The sequence below is a fragment of the Branchiostoma belcheri genome, unplaced genomic scaffold (assembly GCF_001625305.1).
Source record: "Branchiostoma belcheri isolate BF01 breed outbred unplaced genomic scaffold, Haploidv18h27 scaffold37, whole genome shotgun sequence".
Lineage (NCBI taxonomy): Eukaryota > Metazoa > Chordata > Leptocardii > Amphioxiformes > Branchiostomatidae > Branchiostoma > Branchiostoma belcheri.
This window is the reverse complement of record NW_017803987.1, coordinates 2,609,783-2,632,568: the sequence shown is the minus strand read 5'-3', so window position 1 is coordinate 2,632,568 and position 22,786 is coordinate 2,609,783. Positions and strand designations below refer to the sequence as shown.

At 39.2% G+C, this 22,786-nt stretch overlaps 2 protein-coding genes across 2 annotated transcripts in view; one reads left to right on the top strand and one right to left on the bottom strand.

The window, feature by feature from the left end:
• LOC109476265 (protein scribble homolog) overlaps positions 1-10,693 on the top strand; it is a 97,496-nt gene extending 86,803 nt beyond the window's left edge. The window contains exons 41-48 of the mRNA XM_019777149.1: positions 530-589; positions 2,464-2,529; positions 3,399-3,461; positions 4,318-4,516; positions 5,077-5,250; positions 6,944-7,077; positions 7,317-7,381; positions 7,578-10,693. Coding sequence (XP_019632708.1) covers positions 530-589; positions 2,464-2,529; positions 3,399-3,461; positions 4,318-4,516; positions 5,077-5,250; positions 6,944-7,077; positions 7,317-7,381; positions 7,578-7,679 — 863 coding nt within the window. The 3' untranslated portion in view covers positions 7,680-10,693. The remainder of the gene's footprint in view (positions 1-529; positions 590-2,463; positions 2,530-3,398; positions 3,462-4,317; positions 4,517-5,076; positions 5,251-6,943; positions 7,078-7,316; positions 7,382-7,577) is intronic.
• A 3,705-nt stretch (positions 10,694-14,398) lies between these two features.
• LOC109476353 (transmembrane protein 56-B-like) lies at positions 14,399-22,264 on the bottom strand. The gene is made up of 7 exons (XM_019777282.1): positions 22,003-22,264; positions 19,337-19,498; positions 18,511-18,600; positions 18,133-18,191; positions 16,804-16,892; positions 16,239-16,312; positions 14,399-15,727 (listed from the first exon to the last, which is right to left on the bottom strand). Exons 2-7 carry the CDS (start codon positions 19,486-19,488, stop codon positions 15,448-15,450), a joined length of 744 nt encoding a protein of 247 aa, XP_019632841.1. The 5' UTR covers positions 19,489-19,498; positions 22,003-22,264; the 3' UTR covers positions 14,399-15,447.
• Between the last annotated feature and the right edge of the window lie 522 nt (positions 22,265-22,786).

Sequence of the window (22,786 nt, the reverse complement as noted above, 5' to 3'; positions counted from 1 at the left end):
ATGTACATATATATATATATATATATATATATATATATATTACATTTTACATGTTCCAGAGATGTGAACTTTTTTTATAGAGGTGTTAAGATTTTCCTTCATTGCAGATGTATAGTTATATTAATTTATAGAACAAGTTACATTTGTACAGCCAAAACTGGCCAAGAAGACCATTCAGGGGACTGATAAAATCTACACAAAAATGACCCCACAAAAATAGTGGTCACGTTGGCCAGGTGGTCTTCATGTAAAGGTGGTCACTTTTACGGGTTTGGCTGTATATGACTGCCCCAAACGAAAGCATAATGCATGAAAGATGGCATGTTATTCCAGGTATGATTTCCACATATGGCACCAATCACAGACTGTATTGCTGCAAAGCTTGTCACGGTTATAAAACAGGCCTTCTGATTGGTTGGTTGTGTGGCCTATCCTTGCTCATCTCTGCTTCAAGTCCCCCCTCCCCACCTGGGGACTGGGTTTACGTTGACTGATGCACGCTGATGACCTTGACGTTTTCTCCTTTAAGGGCCTCCTCCGCCTATTCCTAAGAAACCCACTATCTTCAAAACCCGCTCTGTTGATGAAGGTATTGGTGCTTGCGTCTTCTATGCACGTGTGCATGCCTACAGGACACCATAGCACTGCATGCCATGTGTACAGTTCTACATTAAAGATCTTGAAAAACTTCCCATCTACACGCGGGCAAATTGCAATCAAAAGTCGTGGAAAAGGGGATTAAAAGCTGGGTCTTTCTTGATTAAAGCGTGTGCGAAAGATTGTGTAATTCTTGCTTAAATCATGTTCATTTCTCGTGTTCGTGTAATCATGTGTGGTTATGCGTTGTGGATAGCCACATGCGATTACAGCTACATGTAATTAGTGCATGTACAAAAAATGTAGTTCAGATGATTTTTGCATAAGTTTTATCTTCATGCTACACTGATTTTTTACGGTTTTCTGTCACAATTTAAACACATTTTCACGACTTTTGCACGAGAAGTCAACAAATTAAAACCTTGGTAAAAAACGCGCGTGAGAAGGGAAGTTAGTCGAGATTTGTACATGTACAATATTGTATACTCAATCTGGCTTCCACCCCTGAAATGTTTGTTTGAACTGGTTATGTTTCCTGCATGTTGAGGAACTTTGTCACATGTATAGATAGTTCCAGAAGATTTAGGGGAATGTTTTAACATTAGCACCAGTTTGTATTTTATATTCTGTGATGTCTGCATGCAAATAGGGGAACTAGACTAAAGAATCATTTTTAGTTCTTGAATATCAAGCATATTGTCGTGTTACGTACAATGTATGTAATAGAAATTCACAATTTTGTCCTATGGCAGATTACACTATGGGTAATATGTTTTTATGTGATTATTGATGATATATTGAAATGATGGTTTAAACGTTTTCTACAAATATACTTTTCCTTTTGCATACTCAATGTTTTCATTGTCTTTGTACAACCTAGTATATCTGTTAGTACATTTGTAAGTTCTTATGTCAGTATGTATTTATCACTTTGCACATATCATTAATATGTTTGTTGTGACTACTTTTGTCAATGTTGTTATTACTCATTTACAAAACTATGGTTATTATAGTTTTCCACCCTTTTAACATTTTGTTGTTTTGTGTTAAAACTTTGCTCTCTTTTTGTTTCTGTAAGGCTTTGGTATGGTCACATTGCATGCTGGACCACCAGTTAACCCATTTAAGAGTATGCTAGGCACTCCAGGTAATGCATGCACTAACAGTTATAACTGCTAACAAACTCTCTGTATATGCACTGGTTATAACAATGCTTGGAATCATTTGTAGGTACATGTATAGTGATAGGTTTGTGATTGTGATTGTAGGCTGCGTACACGTACTAGTACACGTTTTCAGACCAGTCTTTCGTTCTTGTCTGACGTTTTGAAAAACAAAAACAGCAATTCTTTGAAAGAACCTCTTCTTTTACTTGTTAATGTAGATTGATTACATTTTGTTCTCATTTTGCTTGAATTAGTAAAATTTGAGTTGCAATGAGGGCTCTAGGAGCCTGGCTGTAACCAGTGCGAAATGTTTTTCTGTCACTTGGGTTTTCACTCATTTAGCCCAGGTTCATTCTTTGGTGCTCACCATCTATGGTCCCTCATGAAATTTTGGATTTTCAAGCCTTCAGAAATGCATTTTCCCTATATTTTTGGTGGTCCCTTTTACTGTCTTTACCTAAGATTTTTGAGAGGTTGGTTTCAATTTTTTTTCTATCACATGACAAAAGTTCGTCCATTGACAGAAAAAACTGTTGGCTAGAGCAATTTTAATGAAGAGGATTCTTTCAAAGGGAGTGTTGTGTTTGAAAAGGGGATTTCAGAAGAGCTTATGATCTTTTAAAGCCCCTTTTCACCTCATCTTATGTCTCTTTCTCTCCTTCCCTCTCTCTCTGTCTTCCCACCTAACATCGCCTTGAAGGCAACCGGCCGCCCAAACCACCTAAACCTCCAAAACCTCAAGTGTTACCTAAGCCAAAAGATGGAGGTCGGCACACACTGTGGCATTTTCTTCATCTCAGCATGGATAAATGCATGGATGCATGTCAGCTGTGTAGATCTCTGAGTGTCACAATCATGCATTGATCAAGCTTTGAGAGAAGATGTATTGTTGGTGTTCTGTACCAAAGAGAAGCTATGGAAGCCATGCAGTTGTGTCACACAGACTATGGTTAACAACCATGCAAAGTTTGGGAGCTGTATTCTGCCTTGTGCACATTGTTATTTTGCCTCCTTGATGCATAGCGACATTTTGTTTTGGTGCACAATGTCTTTATTGGCTAACTATCCACTAAAATTTTCTGAAAAACCCTGTATATCCCAGCATTTAGTGGATATACAGGGTTTTTCAGAAATTAACATTTATTCTGTTGTCTTAAATCTTTGGTACAGAATGACCAATAAATGTCGTCTTCTTTCCAGCATATTCAGAAGAGGCACTTCAATCTGTGCATCTACATGTAGAAAGCATGCAGCATAACTCAGTCATTGTAATCATTCTGCATGTCATGACTCTTATACCTGTATTGTATTGTCTTGTGTCTTTGCCTGCTTGTGAAATGTTATACTATAATCCTTACTGATCTTGTCTGTGTACTGAGTGTGTTAAAATCATCATGTGATGCATTTACATTGTATATGTCACCTCGAGCATCTTGAATCTGTATTCAACTTCTTAAAACTTACTGAAATCCTTCCACTGTAATTCAGATGTAGTAAATGTTTATTTTCATTGCTGTGTGCTAGTGGAAAATCCATAGCAATACTATAGCAAACTTAATCTGTGTTATAAGTATGAAGTTATGATTATGAAGTTATGTAGAGGTCTTACTTGATATGTTATTTCTTTGTTTTTAGACAAGAGTCAAAGAGTGAGTTTGATCAGTAATGACGACCTTGCCAACTTGAAGGCTGAAGAAGGTAACATTTAAAAACTTCATTTGCAATCCTATATATAGTCATAGCAATCTAGTCATAGATATTGAACCAGTGCTCTAGCCAGCCTGAATGTTTTTCTGTCATCTCAATTTTGTTTGATGTAACATCATGTTAAGTGCTAAAGGTGCGACAATTCTAGGAAAAATTTGATCTGATCGTTTGAAATGCAATTTCCTGCATTTTGAGGAGTAAATTTTGCTGGTAGACTTAACCTTTAACTTTAAAGACATTCCTTTCCATATTTTTACACACACATTTTTGTCCATCAAAGATGACAGATTAGGCAAAATTTTTGTCCCTAAAGACTAAAGACCTAAATGAAAGATGGACACTTGCTAGAACGCTGAATTGAACACTTGTTCAGTAAAACATTGAAAGCAAAGATTTTCCTCCAACTGAAGCAGCCTTTTAGCACCAAATTTGCTTTCATTACAGGGTACGTTATGCAGCAGGTAGAAGGTTAAACACCACCTGTTATAGTTCTTAACAAAGTTTCTAGACTGCAACATCGATCTGTCTTCATTAGTAGTTCATGGGACACAAAGACTGCCAATTAAATTCTTGCCAGCTGGCTTTGCCAACACAATAGATTGTCGCGTCACCCCAACAACTTTTAAAGAGGGTTGTTACCAACTGTGCTTGGTAGCAACGATTTCCAATCTACGATAGTTCTTTGAAAATACAAGTTTTTGAACACCTCAGTCCTTGGTTGGTAACTCTGATATTTGAAGGCATGACTGTTTCTTGTTCTTTTCTGGGCTGGTAAAGGGGATGTAATGTATGTATATATGTGATATGTTGCCGTATTGACTGTTGTTATTTTTGTTGACGTGTTTAGAGAAGAGAATGCTGTCGATGTCTCAGGATGAGTTGATGGCTCAGTACCAGGAGGACTATCCTGACATCACCGACGACTCGCTATTCCACGACAGTTCCTCCTTCAACAGAATGAGCATAGCCTCCAGTACCACCTCGGATGATTCAGCTTTCAGGGACCTGTCCTTACAGGAGACTTCAACGTCCAGATCCAACACCAGGTGGGCAGACATTAGTGTTTGTTGTTTATGTCAGGCTCGATATTGACAAACACGTCGTACACAAACACAAGGTAGGCAGGATTTTGTACCTACGGACCTGTCCTTACAGGAGACATCTACGTCCAGATCCAACACCAGGTGGGCAGACATTAGTGTTTGTTTATTGTTTATTTCAGGCTCGATATTGACAAACACGTACAGAAACACAGGGTGGGCTGAATTTTGTTACCTCCACGAAAAATGGAGGTACTGTTTTTTTGTCTGGATGACTTGTGGAGGTACATACATGTGTATATAGGCCATATGGATTGTGATGGTATTTAGTAGGTGGGTAGGCGGGGTGAATTGAATGGTGAAGTTTGATTTTTGGCACCTGGTGACTGCAATAGGAACTGTCCTAAGGCATATAACATGCCAGTTTTGTACAGTGAGTACAAGCTGTGTAAAACTAGACTGTAAGGTTTGAACCACTCACACTGGAAAGGATACTCTTTTCAATAAGTTTGGTGGGATCTTTAATGTCTTCATTCATTCCTTGACGTAAACCGGATATTTTGCAGCCCCCTTGCCCCCACCCCTCCCGACATCAGGACAGCAAAGGCAGAGAAGCGTTACTACGAGAGGTTAAAGGCCATGAGTCCGGAGTCGGTGACCTCTGACCCTGACAGGGCGCTATCTCCCGCGGAGGAGCGAGCACGACAGGCGGAGAAAAGAGCTGCCTGGAGACAAGCAAGGTGGGCTTCTCAATAACCTATAGCTAATAAATACAGCTACAGTGTAATTGGAAGGTACACTCTATAATGTATGATATATGTATCGAGCACTTTGTGTATAGTAAAGACTCCAGTATTTCTGATAGGCATACAAAGGTATTTTTACTTTCAAACATACAATACCTGCATGGCAACAAGGAAGATGGAGGTTCTCGTTAACTTAGTTATTAAAGACAACTGTAGCATACTTTTAAGCTATATTTGATAACGCTTTCAAGTTCAAGTATACATGTACATGTAGTTTCGGAAGATTGAATGCTGGTATTTTTGGTAGACATACATGTACATGTATGGTATGTGTTTTATACAGCCTGTACTTTCAAACATACAGTAAACTATGTAAACAAATGTTAAAATTCATCAAAAGCATTTCGTTTGAATAGTTGAAAATACAGTGACTCTACTAGTGTTATTAAAATGCTAACACAATTTTATCAGACCTTAGTCTATCCTCTGCTGCCTTATACTAGTAGTACAATTAGCAGTACCATGTATATATTTTAGCTGCCTTTCATACGGCCAACCATGTACATGTAGATATAACTCCATTGTATACTGACATGAGCTGTTGCCTAACTCTCCACCCACTCATGATCACACCAGGACTAACTTTCTGATGAATAGCAGGTTTAGGTGGGTTGTTGTGAGTTTGAGCTGATCTAGCCAACCCCTGCCTCAAGTTCACCTACCTATGTCTCACAGTCACTGCCTCTCTCACTGCTCTGCAGAGTTTCTCTCACTTTCTCACTGCTCCTGGTTCTTCTGAACACAGCAAGGGTGTGGAAATGGGGTGTATAGAAAGTGCGAAGCGGAGCGAAATGGGTTGAAATGGAGCGAAATTCGAAGCAAAAACAGATAGCACTTTCTGTAGACTTGTTGAAATGTAGTTTTCCACACTGCGCACAGTACACAGTTAACTGGCAAAAACACTTATTAACATGCATTATGATTTCATTATATAATAGTAGTGTCAAGAAGTGTGACCAGTTATATGAAAGTCACAATAAAGTTGCATGGCTTTACAAAATAAAGGAGTGGAATGGGACCTTCCATACAAAATATTCATTTATTGTATCATGAAAATGGCCCAAAAAATAAATTACTAGTATTATACATTTAATAGATTTAAAATAAAAAGGTCTGGGGGTATAGCATCCATGCCTAATCTCGGGTGACCCTTAACTCTGTGTCAAAAACATCCTGTTCTTTCTTGTCTTACGATCTCTTCAAATCCCTCCCATATTCTCAAAACTTTTCTATCAGCAAACCCTAAGCATGGTTAACTTGGTACTTGGAAAATGAATGCAGGAAGATACTAATTGTTGCAAAATATGGTGAAGATGGCTGGATGGTTCAGTGTGTTTTCTTGGTGATTCGTTCCATTTTTTATTTATTTTACTTTGCCGGTTGTTCTGTTGGTGATGCAAAATGGTGTTAAATGTGCATGGTTTCCACAGGTAATATTGTTGTACTTGCACAATAAGTCCCACCTAAGCTGGTGAATTTTTAAAAGTTTCTGCTAAATTATAAAGTTTCTGTTAAATTTTCATCCAGAGTACTACATGTATGTTTCTCACTGCTCATTATTTTGTGCCATACATAATATCATGACTCCAATATTTTTCTTTGTCCCCCTCCCCCCTTCCCACCACAGAATGAAGTCCCTTGAAGAAGACGCCCTGAAAGCACAGATGGTCATTGCCAAGGTCAAGGAAATGAAGGTCAAAGGCTCCTTGGAGAGGCTTGCCGAGAGCCCTACGCCGAAAACTGTGCCAGATAGGTCACATGGTGAGTCAAAGGTTGTAGGTTGAAGGTCAAATTGCAGCGGCAGCATCTAGATTTAAAAAAAACTGAGATTGTATTATCATATATTATTCCAGCAGTTTAATGCGGCTTTGTGCTTGGTAAGGAAAAAAATCACTAATAAAAAATGTTGCAAAGTTTTGTCTGAATTCTAAGTACTTCTGTAAGTAGTTGTTTGATTGTTGTCTGATGTGTGTTCTCTGCTCCCCCCACCACTCCTGCAGAAGACAATGGAAATGTGTCCACAGACGCTAACGACAACACACAAGATTCTCCTGCATCATCACAGGTGTTTGTTTCAACTTTGTTTGGTCCCTTTTATGCTTAGGGCCCTATCACATTTATTGAGTGGTGATTGTACAATCACAAACTAAGTAGAAAATATGAAATTCAACAAGACCTTAGTAGAAAATATGAAATTGATGTTTCTGGATTGTGTTATTGAGGTGACTGGCTGATGTTTGTTTTTCTGTTGTTTTGTTTAGTCGTCATCCTACACTGGTTCCTACGGTAACTACAGTAGTCAACAAGCAAACGGAGACAACAGTAGTCCATCCGAGGGGAAATACATCGAGCAGACATCATGAGACTTGCACCAGGACACTCTCCTGTAGTTAAGACATTCATAGGACTGTTTTAAGACATTCATAAGACAATGGCAGCTCAAGACAGGCAAAACCAACTCCTTAACTTGTCTCTCTTCCTCTAAATTTTGTCTCGAAGTTGCTTATTTTTTAAAAATCGAGGTTGTCTTTTCAAGATGGCTTTTGAAACTGCTTAGTTGACAAATCTGTCTCATTTTACCTTTTTTTCTGACTTGTTAATTTGTCAAGACTGGCTTTGCTTCTTATCGGTTGCCATTTTAAAAGAAAACAATTGATTGTAGTCCCATTGTCTTATGAATAATGTATAAAAAGGTGAGAGGGTGAAGTATTGTGTACTGAAGAATAGAGCAAAGATTTGGTGTCATTCGAATTTCTTCAAGGGCTCAAAGAGTTCTTTATTATGATTTTTTTGTACTTATGAAATTTTTTCATCTTCAGTTACTAACATTATTACCTCAATGCATCTCTGTATAATACTTTTCCTGATTATTTGTAAATGCATTATTCTTCTTTGATGTTGATATATTGGGAGTTTTAACATGTTTATCATATTTCCCTACATGTGTACTTTTGATAGAGAGATTTTGTCTCATTTTTTAGCTTCTAATGGATTAGAAGTAGTTACTTCGTCATTTTTTACACATAGATTTTAGACATTTTAAACTTATACCGACTCTGTGTTTGTGTGGATTTGCAGTAATCAACTGTCTTTCTCTCAAATCATGTTTTGTTGGTTCAAACATTCACAAATGAACGGTGTTAAAGTTGTCTTACTTGGATCATTATCTTTTTAACAAATGAAAATTACTAAATCTGTGGCCTTTTCATTTTGGTGAGCTGCACAATTTGCCAATTGGAAACGTAGGGCTAGGAAACATTTTTTACACCAATCAGATTTGAAAGAAAACAATTATTCTTTGTAATGTTATTCAATGTACTGTTTTTAGTCCGATTTTTTTTCTGATTTTAAAGTTCTTGTTTGCACCTTGTATAGAAAATTGCACAAAATTCAGATGAGGAATATGGCGTTACACAGAAAGTTGTATAAAGCACATTGGTGTTGAATAAGCAAAGGATTCTTTTGGTCGTAACACGATGAAAGAAATGACCAAAAGTTGTGTCATATCACGAATTGTAAATGCACTGTTAGGAAACAGAGATGGTCGATTATGTAGACAGGAGTGTAGCATAATGTAGCTCTTAGCGTGGACATACTTTCATTGTAAATAAAGCACCAATGAACTGAATCATGTATACCTTAGGCAACATCCTACGAATGTTTGAGACCCAATCGTGGAATCGGCTAACTTTTGAAACGACTTTAAACTGAGGTCTACTCGACAATCATGGAATCAGGTCTGTCCTGTAGTCAAGTTTTGGTCGACTGGAATGTGTCACAGAGAATGGTTGTACAGCAAAGTAATGGTTTTGGTACATGTAACATGGTCAGCAGTTCAATAACTTCTCACCTTTTGGGTGGAAGAACCACACGCACGAATGTATCACTGTCAGGAACAGATATTTTGTGATCACCATTTAAGATATACCGTATCCTATGGCAGGCGTCCACTGTACTCTGGTATTGTCTATGTAGGACAAAATTGTTTCTTACAAATTGAAAACTGAGAACACTTCATCTGTAATAGAATTGGCTCTCATAGAGAAATCTTAGTAATACAAATTGGTGTTTCAAAAAATGCCCTGATATCTCAAAACACTGTAACTGAACATCTCAAAATAACTGAAAGTCAGATTTCCTTGCATAGGGTGGTGGTTTTTACTCTTCTATTTTTCAAATGAACTTCCTAAAAACAGTCAGCTTGTATAGTGGACATCTGGGCCTATTTCAAGTTAACTTACACTGTATTGTATGACTTTTAACTCGAGTGCTGGTTTTTGTACATCATTCCCCATATAATTGTATAAATGGCTGCGTGTACATTTTTACACCCGTCTCTCTGAGACGATTACTACCCCCCAAATGTGAAATGGTATGTCCCAAGTAGTGTTTGTACCACTGTAGCTGGTTGCGTGGGAGATACCATTTCAGGTAGCATAGGTGACAATAGACATCGTTTTCAAATCTTACAGAATATATACTGATGGTGCAAAGTTTCAATTTTGTAAAGGAACTATATACTCAGTAATGTACTGTTGACAGTACAGCCAATTATAGAAGTGTACCTTTTAACCAGTACTTGTCTACAATACCACATTTCAATAGTACCGAACTTAGAACTTTTCAATGGTAAATACTGTACGGTTGGTAGTATAAAGTTTTCATAGTGGTCTCGTAGTCTCAATGAATGGAACAAGGTGGTTTTAAGTTTTATACATGTAAGTCGAAACAGCGAGGTACGCTAGCCAATTGTAAACTCTTTACTATGTGGCTAAGACACAGAACTACTTTTAAGAGAACTTGATATTGTAAGAAGAGCTATTTTTCGGCTATATGGACGTGAAGCTCTGGTTTTTCGCAGCAAAGTTCCATGTACAGTTCCAACACACTTTGTGCTTATACATACAGGTGTAACAAGTGGATTGTCCATGTAATTAATTCATATGTAAAGTTTTACACAAATGATTGCCACATTTCAGAAGAAATTCCACCGGACACAGTGTAACAGTACATGTACATGTATATGCCTTGGATCTAGCAATTGCATTCAATGTATCACAATGAAATAGAGGATAGCAGTTTTGATATGATATAGCTGTTCTTGCCATCTTATATACCAAATCCTAGAACTTGGTGTTACCATTTCACATGCCTGGTTTTAAGGAAAAAGCCATTGCACTTTAGGTATTCACATCAAAACCTTGGAATTTTCACTGAAATGTGTGTGATAGTTGTGTGTTAATTTTTTTGTGAAACTTTATCTAGACATTGACCAAATTTTGTAGCATGTTTAGTGTTCTGTAGCTATTTGTAAGGATGGAACAATCAGATAGGTGGAAATCTTGCTCATGGCTGTACATTATTGCTCTGCTCTTTCTCTCTCTTTACTCCCAAAGAACTAAAAAAAATCATCCTAACTATATTTGTGTCTGGTCTGGTTTTTGCATTTCTTGTTTCTCTGTGTAAATCACAAGAACATACATTAGACATTAGAATTGCAGTTGGTAAAAATTTTGTGACTATGCCATTGAACTTGTATTTCAATAGAAAGATTCTAATACATTTCCTTGTGAAATTATCAATGAAACCTGTTTTATTGCAATTGATTAGCATTTTAGGAAACGCGTAGCAAATCTATCACATTGACGCACTTAGTTTTAAATCGCCATGGATCAAAAGCGCCCCCACAGCGGCGAAAAAAATCACTGCAGTAAACGGAGCAATAATTTGACGCGCCTGGTGTTGAAATCGCCGTGGATCAAAAGCGCCCTCACAGCGGCGAAAAAAATCATTGCAGTTAAAGGAGCAACGATTTGACGCGCCTGGTGTTGAAATCGCCATGGATCAAAAGCGCCCTCACAGCGGCGAAAAAAATCACTGCAGTAAACGGAGCAATAGTTACCGGTCAATAGTTTGACCCACCTGGTGTTGAAATCGCCATGGATCAAAAGCGCCCTCACAGCGGCGAAAAAAATCACTGCAGTGAAAGGAGCAATAGTTAATGATTTGCCTATAGCATGGGCATCCTCCGTCGTTTTCGCCGGCTCCCTAATGTCGCTGGCTACCATTAGGGAGCCGGTGGAAACCACGCAGGATGGCACCCAGCACCCCCATCAAACTCCTTTCGAGCCGTACCCGGAAATTCAAGCCGCACCCGCTCAAAAATTCTGGCCGTACCCGCTCAAAAAGTCTGGCCGTACCCGCGAAAATTTCAAGCCGTACCCCGTTTTCTGACAGTTTTCCGACAGTTTTCTGATAGTTTTCCGACAGTTTTCTGACAATGTCATCACCGTTATCTTGTGGACTCGGTGTGACGAGTTCAAGATCGACTTTCCTGCTTCCTTCTATTGACGTTTCACCTAATTGTCGCCACTTCAACAGTGTCAGTCAGTGTGTCCATAGTTCGTAATGCATGCACAGTTACGGGGTAAATCAGAAGAAGGCCACAATCTTCCAAACTCTGCTTGCAAAATGTACAATGGTGGCCATATACCCCACAGGATAACCCCGGGACCCGAAGCCAGGCCACCGCGGGACTAGGCCGATTTCTACTCGGTCCGCTGGCGACAATGGCAGTAAATCGACGGAGACATGTGGTCATATGTCGCCGTAAATTGCAGCACCATAGGTCGGTTAGAGTTTGCATGGCCGCAGGCCGGCTTAGCAATGTTTTACTGGGGCCCGGGTACTGTCCTTAGTACTGAAGCAGTGACGATCGGGCTATTGTCGTTGTCGGACCCGGGTCTTGAGCCCGGCGGTACTCCAGGGTTCTGCCGCCGGTTGTAGCCTAGCGGCACCATCCTCCATGATCTACCGCTAACCGCCCGCTCTCTTTTCGCTTGCTAACCAATGATCCGTGGAAAGAGAAGAACGGGAGAAAGAAGAGAGCTGGCGAAACGAAAAGAGCCGTCGGAGAGAGAGAGAGAGAGAGTCGGTGGTAACTACGGGGAATGCACCTTGCCTAGGCAAGGCCGGCTCGGGATCCCACCGAGAACGACCGCCGGAGCCCTCTACATCCACCCCGCCCACAATATCTAATTCATCCCTTAGCTAGTACAATTCCCCCGAAAATGCAGTGGTGAGAAGTTTATGTCATGAAAATAAGTCATTAGCGATGAAAATAAGGCAATTCCGGCTCGATATTTGTTATAATCCGCGATACGAACTGTGTATTAGCAACTTCCGGTTGGGCGACGTCGGCCGCACGGTCTCTGGAAAACTGACAGTTCTGCAAATGAGGAGACCGTGACCAGACCGAAAAATCGACATAAAACTTCAACGTACGGCTTTTGTCTTCGGTGACATTTGTCGATGATTAAAAACGTACAACAGAGCTGCTCAAAACTTATTGAAAGTACACAATATTTTCTTGAAAAGTTGAAATTTGTGCTTCGAACGGGTAAAAATGGTAACCCCCAAGAGACCCTAATTTGGGACTTTGCAAACCGGAAGTGTAAAAAGAGGCGTGTCCTTGTTAATTGGAGATTTCGGCCACTCGCGGATTTCGGCGATTTGCGAATGGGCAAACGGCAGAGGCTCGTAAGGGGGTTTCAAGTTTATACAGAAAAATTCATATCATGACTTTGTCAAAGCGTTTACATGTCTGAAACCAAGTGTTTTATTTTTTGTAGGCTTTAAGTAAAATAATCAGCGACAAGGTATCCAAATTTACGTGTTTCTTGAGGCTAGAAAAAGATTTCATTTTTGGACCGATTTTCACACATATACTTCTTTGGTTTAATTCTGTTTGCCAAATAAACGTATGGATACAAGGAACAACTCATTTCACACATTATACTACAATCCTTTTGTAAATTTAACTCTTTCTTGAACGTTTTGTACCTATTTCTAACTAGCAACCTGGTAATAATATACTGACTCTTCCTAATCCATTAAAGAGACCTGGCATCACACTTTGATTGACAGAATTTATGTCTGACATTTCCTCATTACCACTCCCGTGGGTTAATAACCTTGAAATGTGCTCCTCTGTTCAAGGACGACTTCTTTCTGCCGACTAACTCCATGTTCTATTCCCGCCATGTATAACATTGGGTCTATCTCATCTCCAAGCAGATGTTGGGAGGCTAAATCGTTTAGTATTATAACAAGGCCGTTTTGCACACCTGTGTAAAAGAAAGTTTGGAATGTTCCGATCAAAATGGCGCTTTTGTAGGACGGGAAGTCCCTGGGCCGATTTTTAAAACAAATTTTCGGGAACTTTTTGGAGTTTTCGTCGGTAGAATGTTTTATTAAGTGTGCAGCATAAGCTTTTGTAGTTTTTGCCGTGGTTTGTGCCGATCTTGTGATGTTTTGAAGAGAAATTGCAGATTTCCTGACCTGACGAATTTTGTAGAAGACGACAAGATGGCGAGACAGTTGGGAAGAGTAGCATGACCGGGAGACGACTTCGCTTATTTTTGCAGGTAAACCAGCAAATTGTTTGGCTGACATTCTTTCCTAGCAACTACTAGTAGAGTACGAACATGTCAAGTTATATTGTATATTTCGTAAGAAATGACATAGTTCTGTTTTAGAGAGCGACCGTTCCTAATTTTAGAAAGGCAAATGTTTTGTCAAATGTATATCTCTATGTATTCCAATGCACACACACGTCAACATTGTGTCAAATACATGTCAAACTTGAGTCAAATTCGTCTTTTGATGTATGTTTAATTACGTACATTTTAATTGGTTTACAGATCTTTTCCTGTGTTGAATTAGATACATCGTATGGGTTAATTACAAATAAATAGTACAATATAAAGTCTTGAAGTCCCGTTTTGTACATTCTACTCTTGGGTCTGCCTTTTTTCCAGAAGGCAGTGGTGTATTATACTACGGCGAGCATAAATAAGGTATGCGTTATTCATATTGTACAATTTTGTATATATACTTTTCTTTCCCTCATAAGTAGGCTGGGATCGTCATTTGATTGAGTACCAGACTCGTAACATTGCATGCATTACATTTTCATGAATGTGAATTTAAATATTTGTCATTCATTGTCATCTCAGCCACTGATCCTTACTTGCTAGTACCGGTATACCTTATCCATAACATTATATAGTCAAGAATCATTTTGTACAACATCAGTACGTTGTAAAGTCGCTCCGGCCTAAATATAAGAACCCCAGAGGTATACGTCAACTCGTGCAACAGTTTATGATTGAGACGACAGAAAAATTGCCATAAAATACTATATACCTGTTCATAATGCAAACAGTATAGTTGAACTAAATTAGCACCACCTAACGGTGAAGCTGAATAGGCAATTTGAAAGTGTTTGAGGTATGTTCAGTTTTTTTATGACAGTTGCCAATACATATTAATAGTGTTCCTTAAAATGCATGGTTCTCCAATGTTTCTTAGCTTTAGTTCCCATTTCAAAGCGACACTGAAAGCTGACAGGATATGGCTGTTGTTGTATATTATAAAGAAATCCTGATCGAATTTTTCAAGGGCGTTTTTCTTAAAAGAGTTTCGGTGACAAGCTTTCAAAACGTCTCTTTCTTTTGGGGAGCCTTTTCTACATACATTCTATATTGCGTTCCTATAGGGTGTATTCACAATTGGTGAATCATTACGGAATTGGTAAAAGATACATTCTAGTGCATGTATATGGTTTCATCAGAAACGAACGTATTTGCCCAGTCACGACAATGCAAATGACCTACATTTGCATTTTCGTGACTGGACAATGGCCCGTAAAGTTAACTGTTTCATCTATATATATGTACTCGTGCAATCTATACATACAATACGCTATCATTCATAACATTTGGGCTTCTGATTGTAAAAGACTACAATCAGCGTATAATACTGATAAATACTAGGCTTTTCAGTTATAATACTGGATATGATATTTATCATATGCTAATCATGAATGATCTTTACCTTGATATTATTAAATGTTCATAATAAAATTCATATTACGGTCCACTTATTGCACAGTAGTTTGAAAGAGTGTAATAAAAATTAAAAAAAAAACGAATATGTACAAAGATAATTTTACACCTTTGCAAATAACTTCTTATTGCGTATCATTAGGTCAGTTATTCCATGGGAAAACCTCGTTGGTGGTTGACTGTTATTCAGTTTGGTCCTCATTGTTGAAGAAAAGTCAACATTTCATTGCCGTTTCTGGAAAAACGAGACGAAACCGCGCAAGATTTTGAAAAACCAGTAGTAGTTGAGGGTGTTGAAGAGGGCACATCCGCCCACGTAGCAAAGCAGGACGGGTACCGGAAGTTGAAAGAACTGCTGGGAGTCGATCACCATGAGCCTGACGAGGTTGTAAGTGGCGACTATGGTGGACAAGACGCGTCCGAAGAAAAATGTCACAACCATAGCGAGTCCGTTGCAAATAAAAAGAGGAGAACTCTGATCGCCTAGCTGTTTGAGAATCATTCTGTGGAGACAGAAAATTGGCATGTGATAACCTTCACAACAAGTGGCGATAATCTGGTGTCATAAAAAATTATATCAGAAATCAATATAGCATAATATATACAGTCATTATATTGCAACAGTCAAATACGTCATACAAGCATACGAAAGCATTTACATAATATATAGTACCATATCTACGAACTTAAGACACATATCTACTAGTATTACATATTTTGCTTGCCAACAAGAAACACAAAAAAATGATATTGTAATGGGTTCGTCCTTTATTTGTCCATTTCCTTTTTGTAGGAAGTCAATTTTTGCAATTTCAAATGTTGACAACCTGTCTTCGACGAAAAGTGGCGAAGCTTACCGAGTGTTAACGAAAGGTCCGGAAAATGACAAAACTTACCGAGTGTTGACGAAAGGTTCCGGAAAATAACGATACTTACCGAGTGTTAACGAAAGGTCCGGAAAATGACGAAACTTACCGAGTGTTCACGAAAGGCCCGGGAAATAACGAAACTTACCGAGTGTTGACGAAAGGTCCCGATATTTCCATCATGTAGCAGATGTTGGCGTAGTAATGTAGACATGGGTATGTCTGCACGAGAAAATTGAGCCGATATTAGTGAAATATTGAGGGCGATGCACTCAAAACACAGGAAAAATAATCTGTGGTGCTCCAAAATGTCATAATCTGGTCAAACAATTGTATTTTGTATTTGAAGGTAGGGCTTTGAGCATATCAGTTTGTAGAATGGCTGCATTTCTGCTTTTAGGCCTACACAGACCATGGCCAGCTCTTCGGCTCCAGGGCCAACATGCCCCCAAGGAAATTTCACCACAGATCGGTCACTCACTCACTCACTCACTCACTCACTCACTCACTCACTCACCCACTCACTCACTCACTCACTCACTCACTCACTCACTCACTCACTCACTCACTCACTCACTCACTCACTCACTCACAGAGCGCCTGGTGGAATGCTCTAGGTGAAGTCCATTCTTTGTGTAGGAACAAAAGTGTTCACTTGAAACATGTGACCAACACAGATGAACTTTTATTAAAGTGTTATAGTAGCAGCTTACCAGTGATATGTAGGCTGTGTATGTTGACACTACGTGGTGAAGGAAGCTCGCCTGGTCCACTACTCGATACCACACCATCAGCAGACAGGCTGAAAAGTAAAAACACACATGCAGTCAGTCACATGTAGTGTTCATTCAGACTGATTGGGATCAGTTTGGACCCCAGACGTATATTTATATGTGTCATTACAGCATTTTGATTGGAAGAAAGCTTCTTCAGCCATCTTCCGATGGATTCCATAAAACCATAGATTCAGCACCAAGGACAGGTGTCATGTACACTCTCACACAAAACTATAGATTCAGCACCAATGACAGATGCCATGTACACACACATAAAGCCATAGATTCAGCACCAAGGGCAGGTGTCATGTACACACACACAAAACTATAGATTCAGCACCAAGGGCAGATGCCATATACACCCTCACACATAAAACCATAGATTCAGCACCAAGGACAGACACCATGTACACACTCACACATAAAACCATAGATTCAGCACCAAGGACAGACATCATGTACACTCTAACACATAAAACCATAGATTCAGCACAAATGACAGATGCCATGTAGACACTCACACATAAAACCATAGATTCAGCACCAAGGACAGACACCATGTACACACTCACACATAAAACCATAGATTCAGCACCAAGGACAGACGCCATGTACACACACATAAAACCATAGATTCAGCACCAAGGGCAGATGTCATGTACACACACATAAAACCATAGATTCAACACCAAGAACAGATGCCATGTACACACTCACACATAAAACCATAGATTCAGCACCAAGGACAGTCACCATGCACACTCTAAGACATTGAACCATAGATTCAACACCAAAAACAGATGCCATGTACACATCCATACATAGAACCATAGATTCAGAACCAAGGACAGATGCCATGTACACACTAACACATAAAACCATAGATTCAGCACCAAGGACACACGGCATGTACACACACATTGAACCATAGATTCAGCACCAAGGGCAGATGCCATGTACACACTCATATATAAAATCATAGATTCAGCACCAAGGACAGATGCCATGTACACACTCACACATTAAACCCATAGATTTAGTCCCAAGGACAATTTTCTTACACATGAAACCATAGATTCATCACCAAGGAAAGACTCCATGAACACACTAACACATATGTGTGTCTGCGTTTTCGTACTGCACTTTCTGCATGTTCTACCCGAGGGCGCCTAACATCAATGCAGTGATGTCTAATGCGTCTAATTGTCTTGTTTTCTCGTAGGTTTTCTCGATATCAGAGATATCAAAGTTGAAAGTCTGACTCACCCGCAGCGCAGTATCCAACCATAAGTGAGTTCATAATCTTCACCAGCGGAGACTCGTGCCTGCAGTAAAAAGAACATTTTATGTAAGTTACTTCAAATTAAGTACAGAAGCACATGCTGGCCTTTTGCGGTATTTATGAGTTGGCAGTGTTCTTGAGTTCCGTGGAGCCTCTGTATAGCCTGGGAGCCATCCTCCGTAGTTAGGGCCTGAGCCTCGGAGGAGGTTTTTTTTTTTAAAACAGGCAAAAATCAATGCACGCGTGGATGTCATCCATAAAATTTAACCAGTGTGACCTAATCGGAGATTCCTTACCATACATACAAACAGACAGACAAACAAACAAACAAACAAACAAACAAACAGTGAAACAGTACGTACCAGATGACGTCATGAGGTACTTGGTCGGTGTAGAGGCAGGTGTACCAGGCCAGCGTTGCCATGACAAACACGTGACAGATGGACAGCACTCTGGAACGACACACGGCGAAATGTTTAAAATCTCGCGTAGCCTCGCGCCAGATTGTGCTCTCGCGAGAGCGGATTTCAAAATGGCGCCGGTATTTGAAAGGGGTCTATTAGATCTATAACACAGCCTCATAAACAAGCCCCACAGGGACCCAGGTAATAAAACAGTATGACCACCAATTCTGTTAATGGGTATTAATATTTATGGCTTAATTAGATCGCGATGTTTGATGACTGCACGGTTAATTATATTGGCAGCTAAATATGAGGGTACGTAACTGATAATATTATCACATTACTTCAAGTCACCCAAAGTGATTTCAGGGCAGTACAGTAGAACTGGATTTTTTCAAAGTCGATTTTCTGGTCATTTTTTGTAGTGAGTTGAATCAATCCTTTCCCAAAGCATACTGATGTCTGTGAGGCAAAAATATCACTGATGGAAAACAGTTGCTTGTTTTGTATGGTAAACTGGTTCTAGCTATTTATTAGTGGTACTAAAAAGTAAAGGACCTCTTCTAGTAGCTAGTTTTTTGGGCTATTCCAAACACTTTGGTGGGCTTTGAAAAACTGCTTAGAAATGGCAGTTTTATATTCATCCAGAATATCGTTTTGTGCTGTTTGCCGCATTGCATGCCTTTAGAATTATATGTGACCATTATAGCTAATACAATCAACATATAATGATTACATACTAGACGTTGAGTAAAATGTATAGCAAGTATTTTGTTACACTTACGCATCTTTAATGAGAAAGTCTTTTCTTGGTGTAAGTTGATCGAACCCGGGAACGAGTCGCCTGAAGAGCGCAGGCGTGAGGATGGTGAAGATTGGGAACGAGACGACGAAGGCGCCGGCGACGATTAGCCAATGAAAAAGCTCCACAGCCATGACGCTATAACTGGAAAAAATGAACAACATTTCAATGACAATGCAATGAGATATAACATGAACGTTTTGTTCTCTTTCTTCTTCCTCTTTTTTAATTCTCCAAACAAATACACTGTTTTGTAAGGTCAATGACCTGAACCAGACGTCTGTCACCACGGTAACTAGTGTTGGGTTACATCATGTTGCAATTTTATAGCAGTAGGGATTTAGACTCCTGTCACCATATATATATATGAATATGTTTGAGTAAGAATTAACCGAGCATACCATATGCGAAGGTAAACATTATGCCTTTGCTTTGCAAATGTTACCTTTCTAGTTTTGTGTTGCTTTCATCTATCTATTTCACGTGTTCTCATAATCGTTATAACCAATTTTCTGGTACGCACGTGTAAGAAGGTGATGAGAAACCATAATGTCTTAACTGTGGTCTAGAGACAGATCAATACTAGTAAATGCTGCGGCCAGGCACTTCTAACGGCTCAGTCGATACCTGATCCCATTTTCAGCGAACGAAGCAGAATTACACATCGAATAAGGATAGACAGATACATAAATAGATAGATGTAGGTAGATAGATAGGTAGATAAATGGAAATAGATAAATAGATAGAAAGAGACAGAAATAAATGTTGATCGAGCGATGTAGATAAATAGATAGATAGATAGATAGATAGATAGATAGATAGATAGATAGATAGATAGATAGTAGTAAATACTAAGTACTGGATGGGGTATTGGAACAATAGTTAGTATGGCCCCAAATCTGGGTTCGTTTTAGAGATTCTTGAATGAATGAATGAATAAATAGATGACGAAATGAATGAATGAACAAAAATGTTAAAGAGATAAATAGAAAACACACACATATGCATATAGGCATATAATCAACCATGAATATATTCATAAGTGCATGGAGGTGGCTGGAATTATCATGTAGTGGGGGTATTGTCCCTGGGGTTTAGGGTCACGCCCACCGGCGATTAACCCACACAATAGAACTGCAGCTGGAGTATATATAATACACGAGACTATTGTACCTTTAATACCTTTCCCAGCTTTTCGTACACAAAGAATTGCCTTTTGTTCGCCTGGAAACCATCCGTTTTGAAGGTATAACGGGGTTAGAGAGTGCAAGGAGCCCTGTTACAAAACGGATGGCACCCAGGCTAGCATTTTGTACCAAACGTTTTCGCAATGTTGTCTGCTGTGAGTGACCAAGACCAGGCCTTCCTATATAAGGGTGACGAAATTGTAGAATTCGGCAAAAATAGGGCCTGACTGGCCAGTGAAAGGGGTCCAGTTAGGGTAAGCCAACTCTATGGTGGCCAAACTAGATTTTTAACCTCTATCAGGCTTCGGGAAGCGGCTGGAAAGAGTCAGCAATATTGGCCGAATAGACAGATAACATGCCAGGGGAATCGATCCGCTAAGGAGTACATTAATATTGTCTATCTGGCCAATTTTCACTCTTCCTGGTCGCTTCTGAAGCCTGGTAGAGGCTAAATTATTCTCACTAAAATTAAAAATTTTAAAATTTGACTGTTTTTTTTTTACACGCGTTGTTAGACTGGAAGAGGCTATTATGTAGGTCAAACCCCCTTGGCCAGAAAGACTGATAGAATGGACAATGGAAGGCTAAAAATTATTTGAATTGTAGGTTTTATATACGTGCTGAATAATATATAAATTGTCTAGAATGCTTGTATCTTAATAAGGCTTGAACACGTTCGAATGTGTGAATACTTCATACCTGAATGTTACGATATAACAAAATACGTGCCATGGAGAAATATCTTAAAATAGAAATAAAGAGATATATCAAAATCGATATAAGATATAACACGTATGCTATACCTCATATCGACATGACGTTCCCTCATTATCATAAAGAATTGAATATGCCAGCAGAAGCAATATTAAGAAAGGGGGCCGTTTCTATGATATTACTGATACCATATAAGCCCACGCTACGATGCAACCATACATATGAGCCCATTGAAAATACCGGCAACTCTCATACGCCCACTATATTATTGGCACGGTTGTATATTCGTACTGATAGAATTACCGCTATAACATGATTTCTGAGTATAAGATAATACTGTGGTTTGCCACCGCCTGCCCAAAGGGCTATCAGTCATCAAACTATCGCCATTGCTGAATTACGAGGTGAAAAAAAAGGCAACGCCTTATGCCGTGCGGTCTTGCCATCGTGTATGGTTATCATATTCATTCATGTCAACACGAACAAAGGAACACATGGCGCTAATACCACCCAATCCGTCCAAAGAGGCCATCTAAAATAGCTTGCTTTCAAGCCTACAAGTGTAGACTGCTGATGTAATATTTAGCATTGCACAGCGCTATTCAGAAATGTGACCATACAATGCACAAGCGGCCTTTTGGCATCAATGCACGAGTGTCCAGTACACCCTTATGTAATTTTAGATTGCGAGGCGTTTTTGCAACATACAAATTCATCTCAAAGCCTAAAAATAGAGGGACGACCTACCTTGGTGGACACTAGTTGTGTAGATTGTTGCAGATGAGTTTTCCAGCGCTGAAAGCTTACGATAGCTATAAAGATAGGCGGTATGTATATGTCAGGCAATTATGCCGGCCGGCTTAGGCTTAACACATGCATGGCGGTTGACAGAATGGATCGATGACATCCTAGAAACGGCACCTGGTCTCCCGGTGGAGTGGGGTTACTAGACGGAACAGCTGTCGGCGGCCATCTTTGGTGCAGTACCCAGGTCAATCGTATGGTGTCGCTGCAACGAATACTGTACTCAAGACTACTACTACTATCCTTACGTCAATTAATGCCTAATTTGTTCGCCACTTTTTGCTACCAAACCTTAATCTAAGAAAGAAAACTCTATGTAAATGTTTACACGAGAAAAAATTAAATTTATTTATAGTTTTTCATATGATATAGGTATTTGTAAAGAATGTCTAGACGTGACAGCGAGTAAGTATCATGCATTCTCAAACGATCGCATTGCAAATTTATTAAAGCGCCAACCCTGGTGAAAATTTTAGTAATATCAAAGTATTCTATTGCCCTTAATCACCAAATAAACTATGTGAAACACAATCAAATGAAGATTTTTTCTGTCAAAATATTTAATTTTTTTGGCGCAAAAATGTTACAAAATGTCCCTTTCAATACCAAACACGCAAGAGGTGTTATATTTGTCTGCTAACTGTATGTTTCACTAATGGAGGTTTTAAGACAAATCATTATGCGTGCGTGCCGCAAGGCATGTAACCTTCTTGGTTTTACAAAGGTT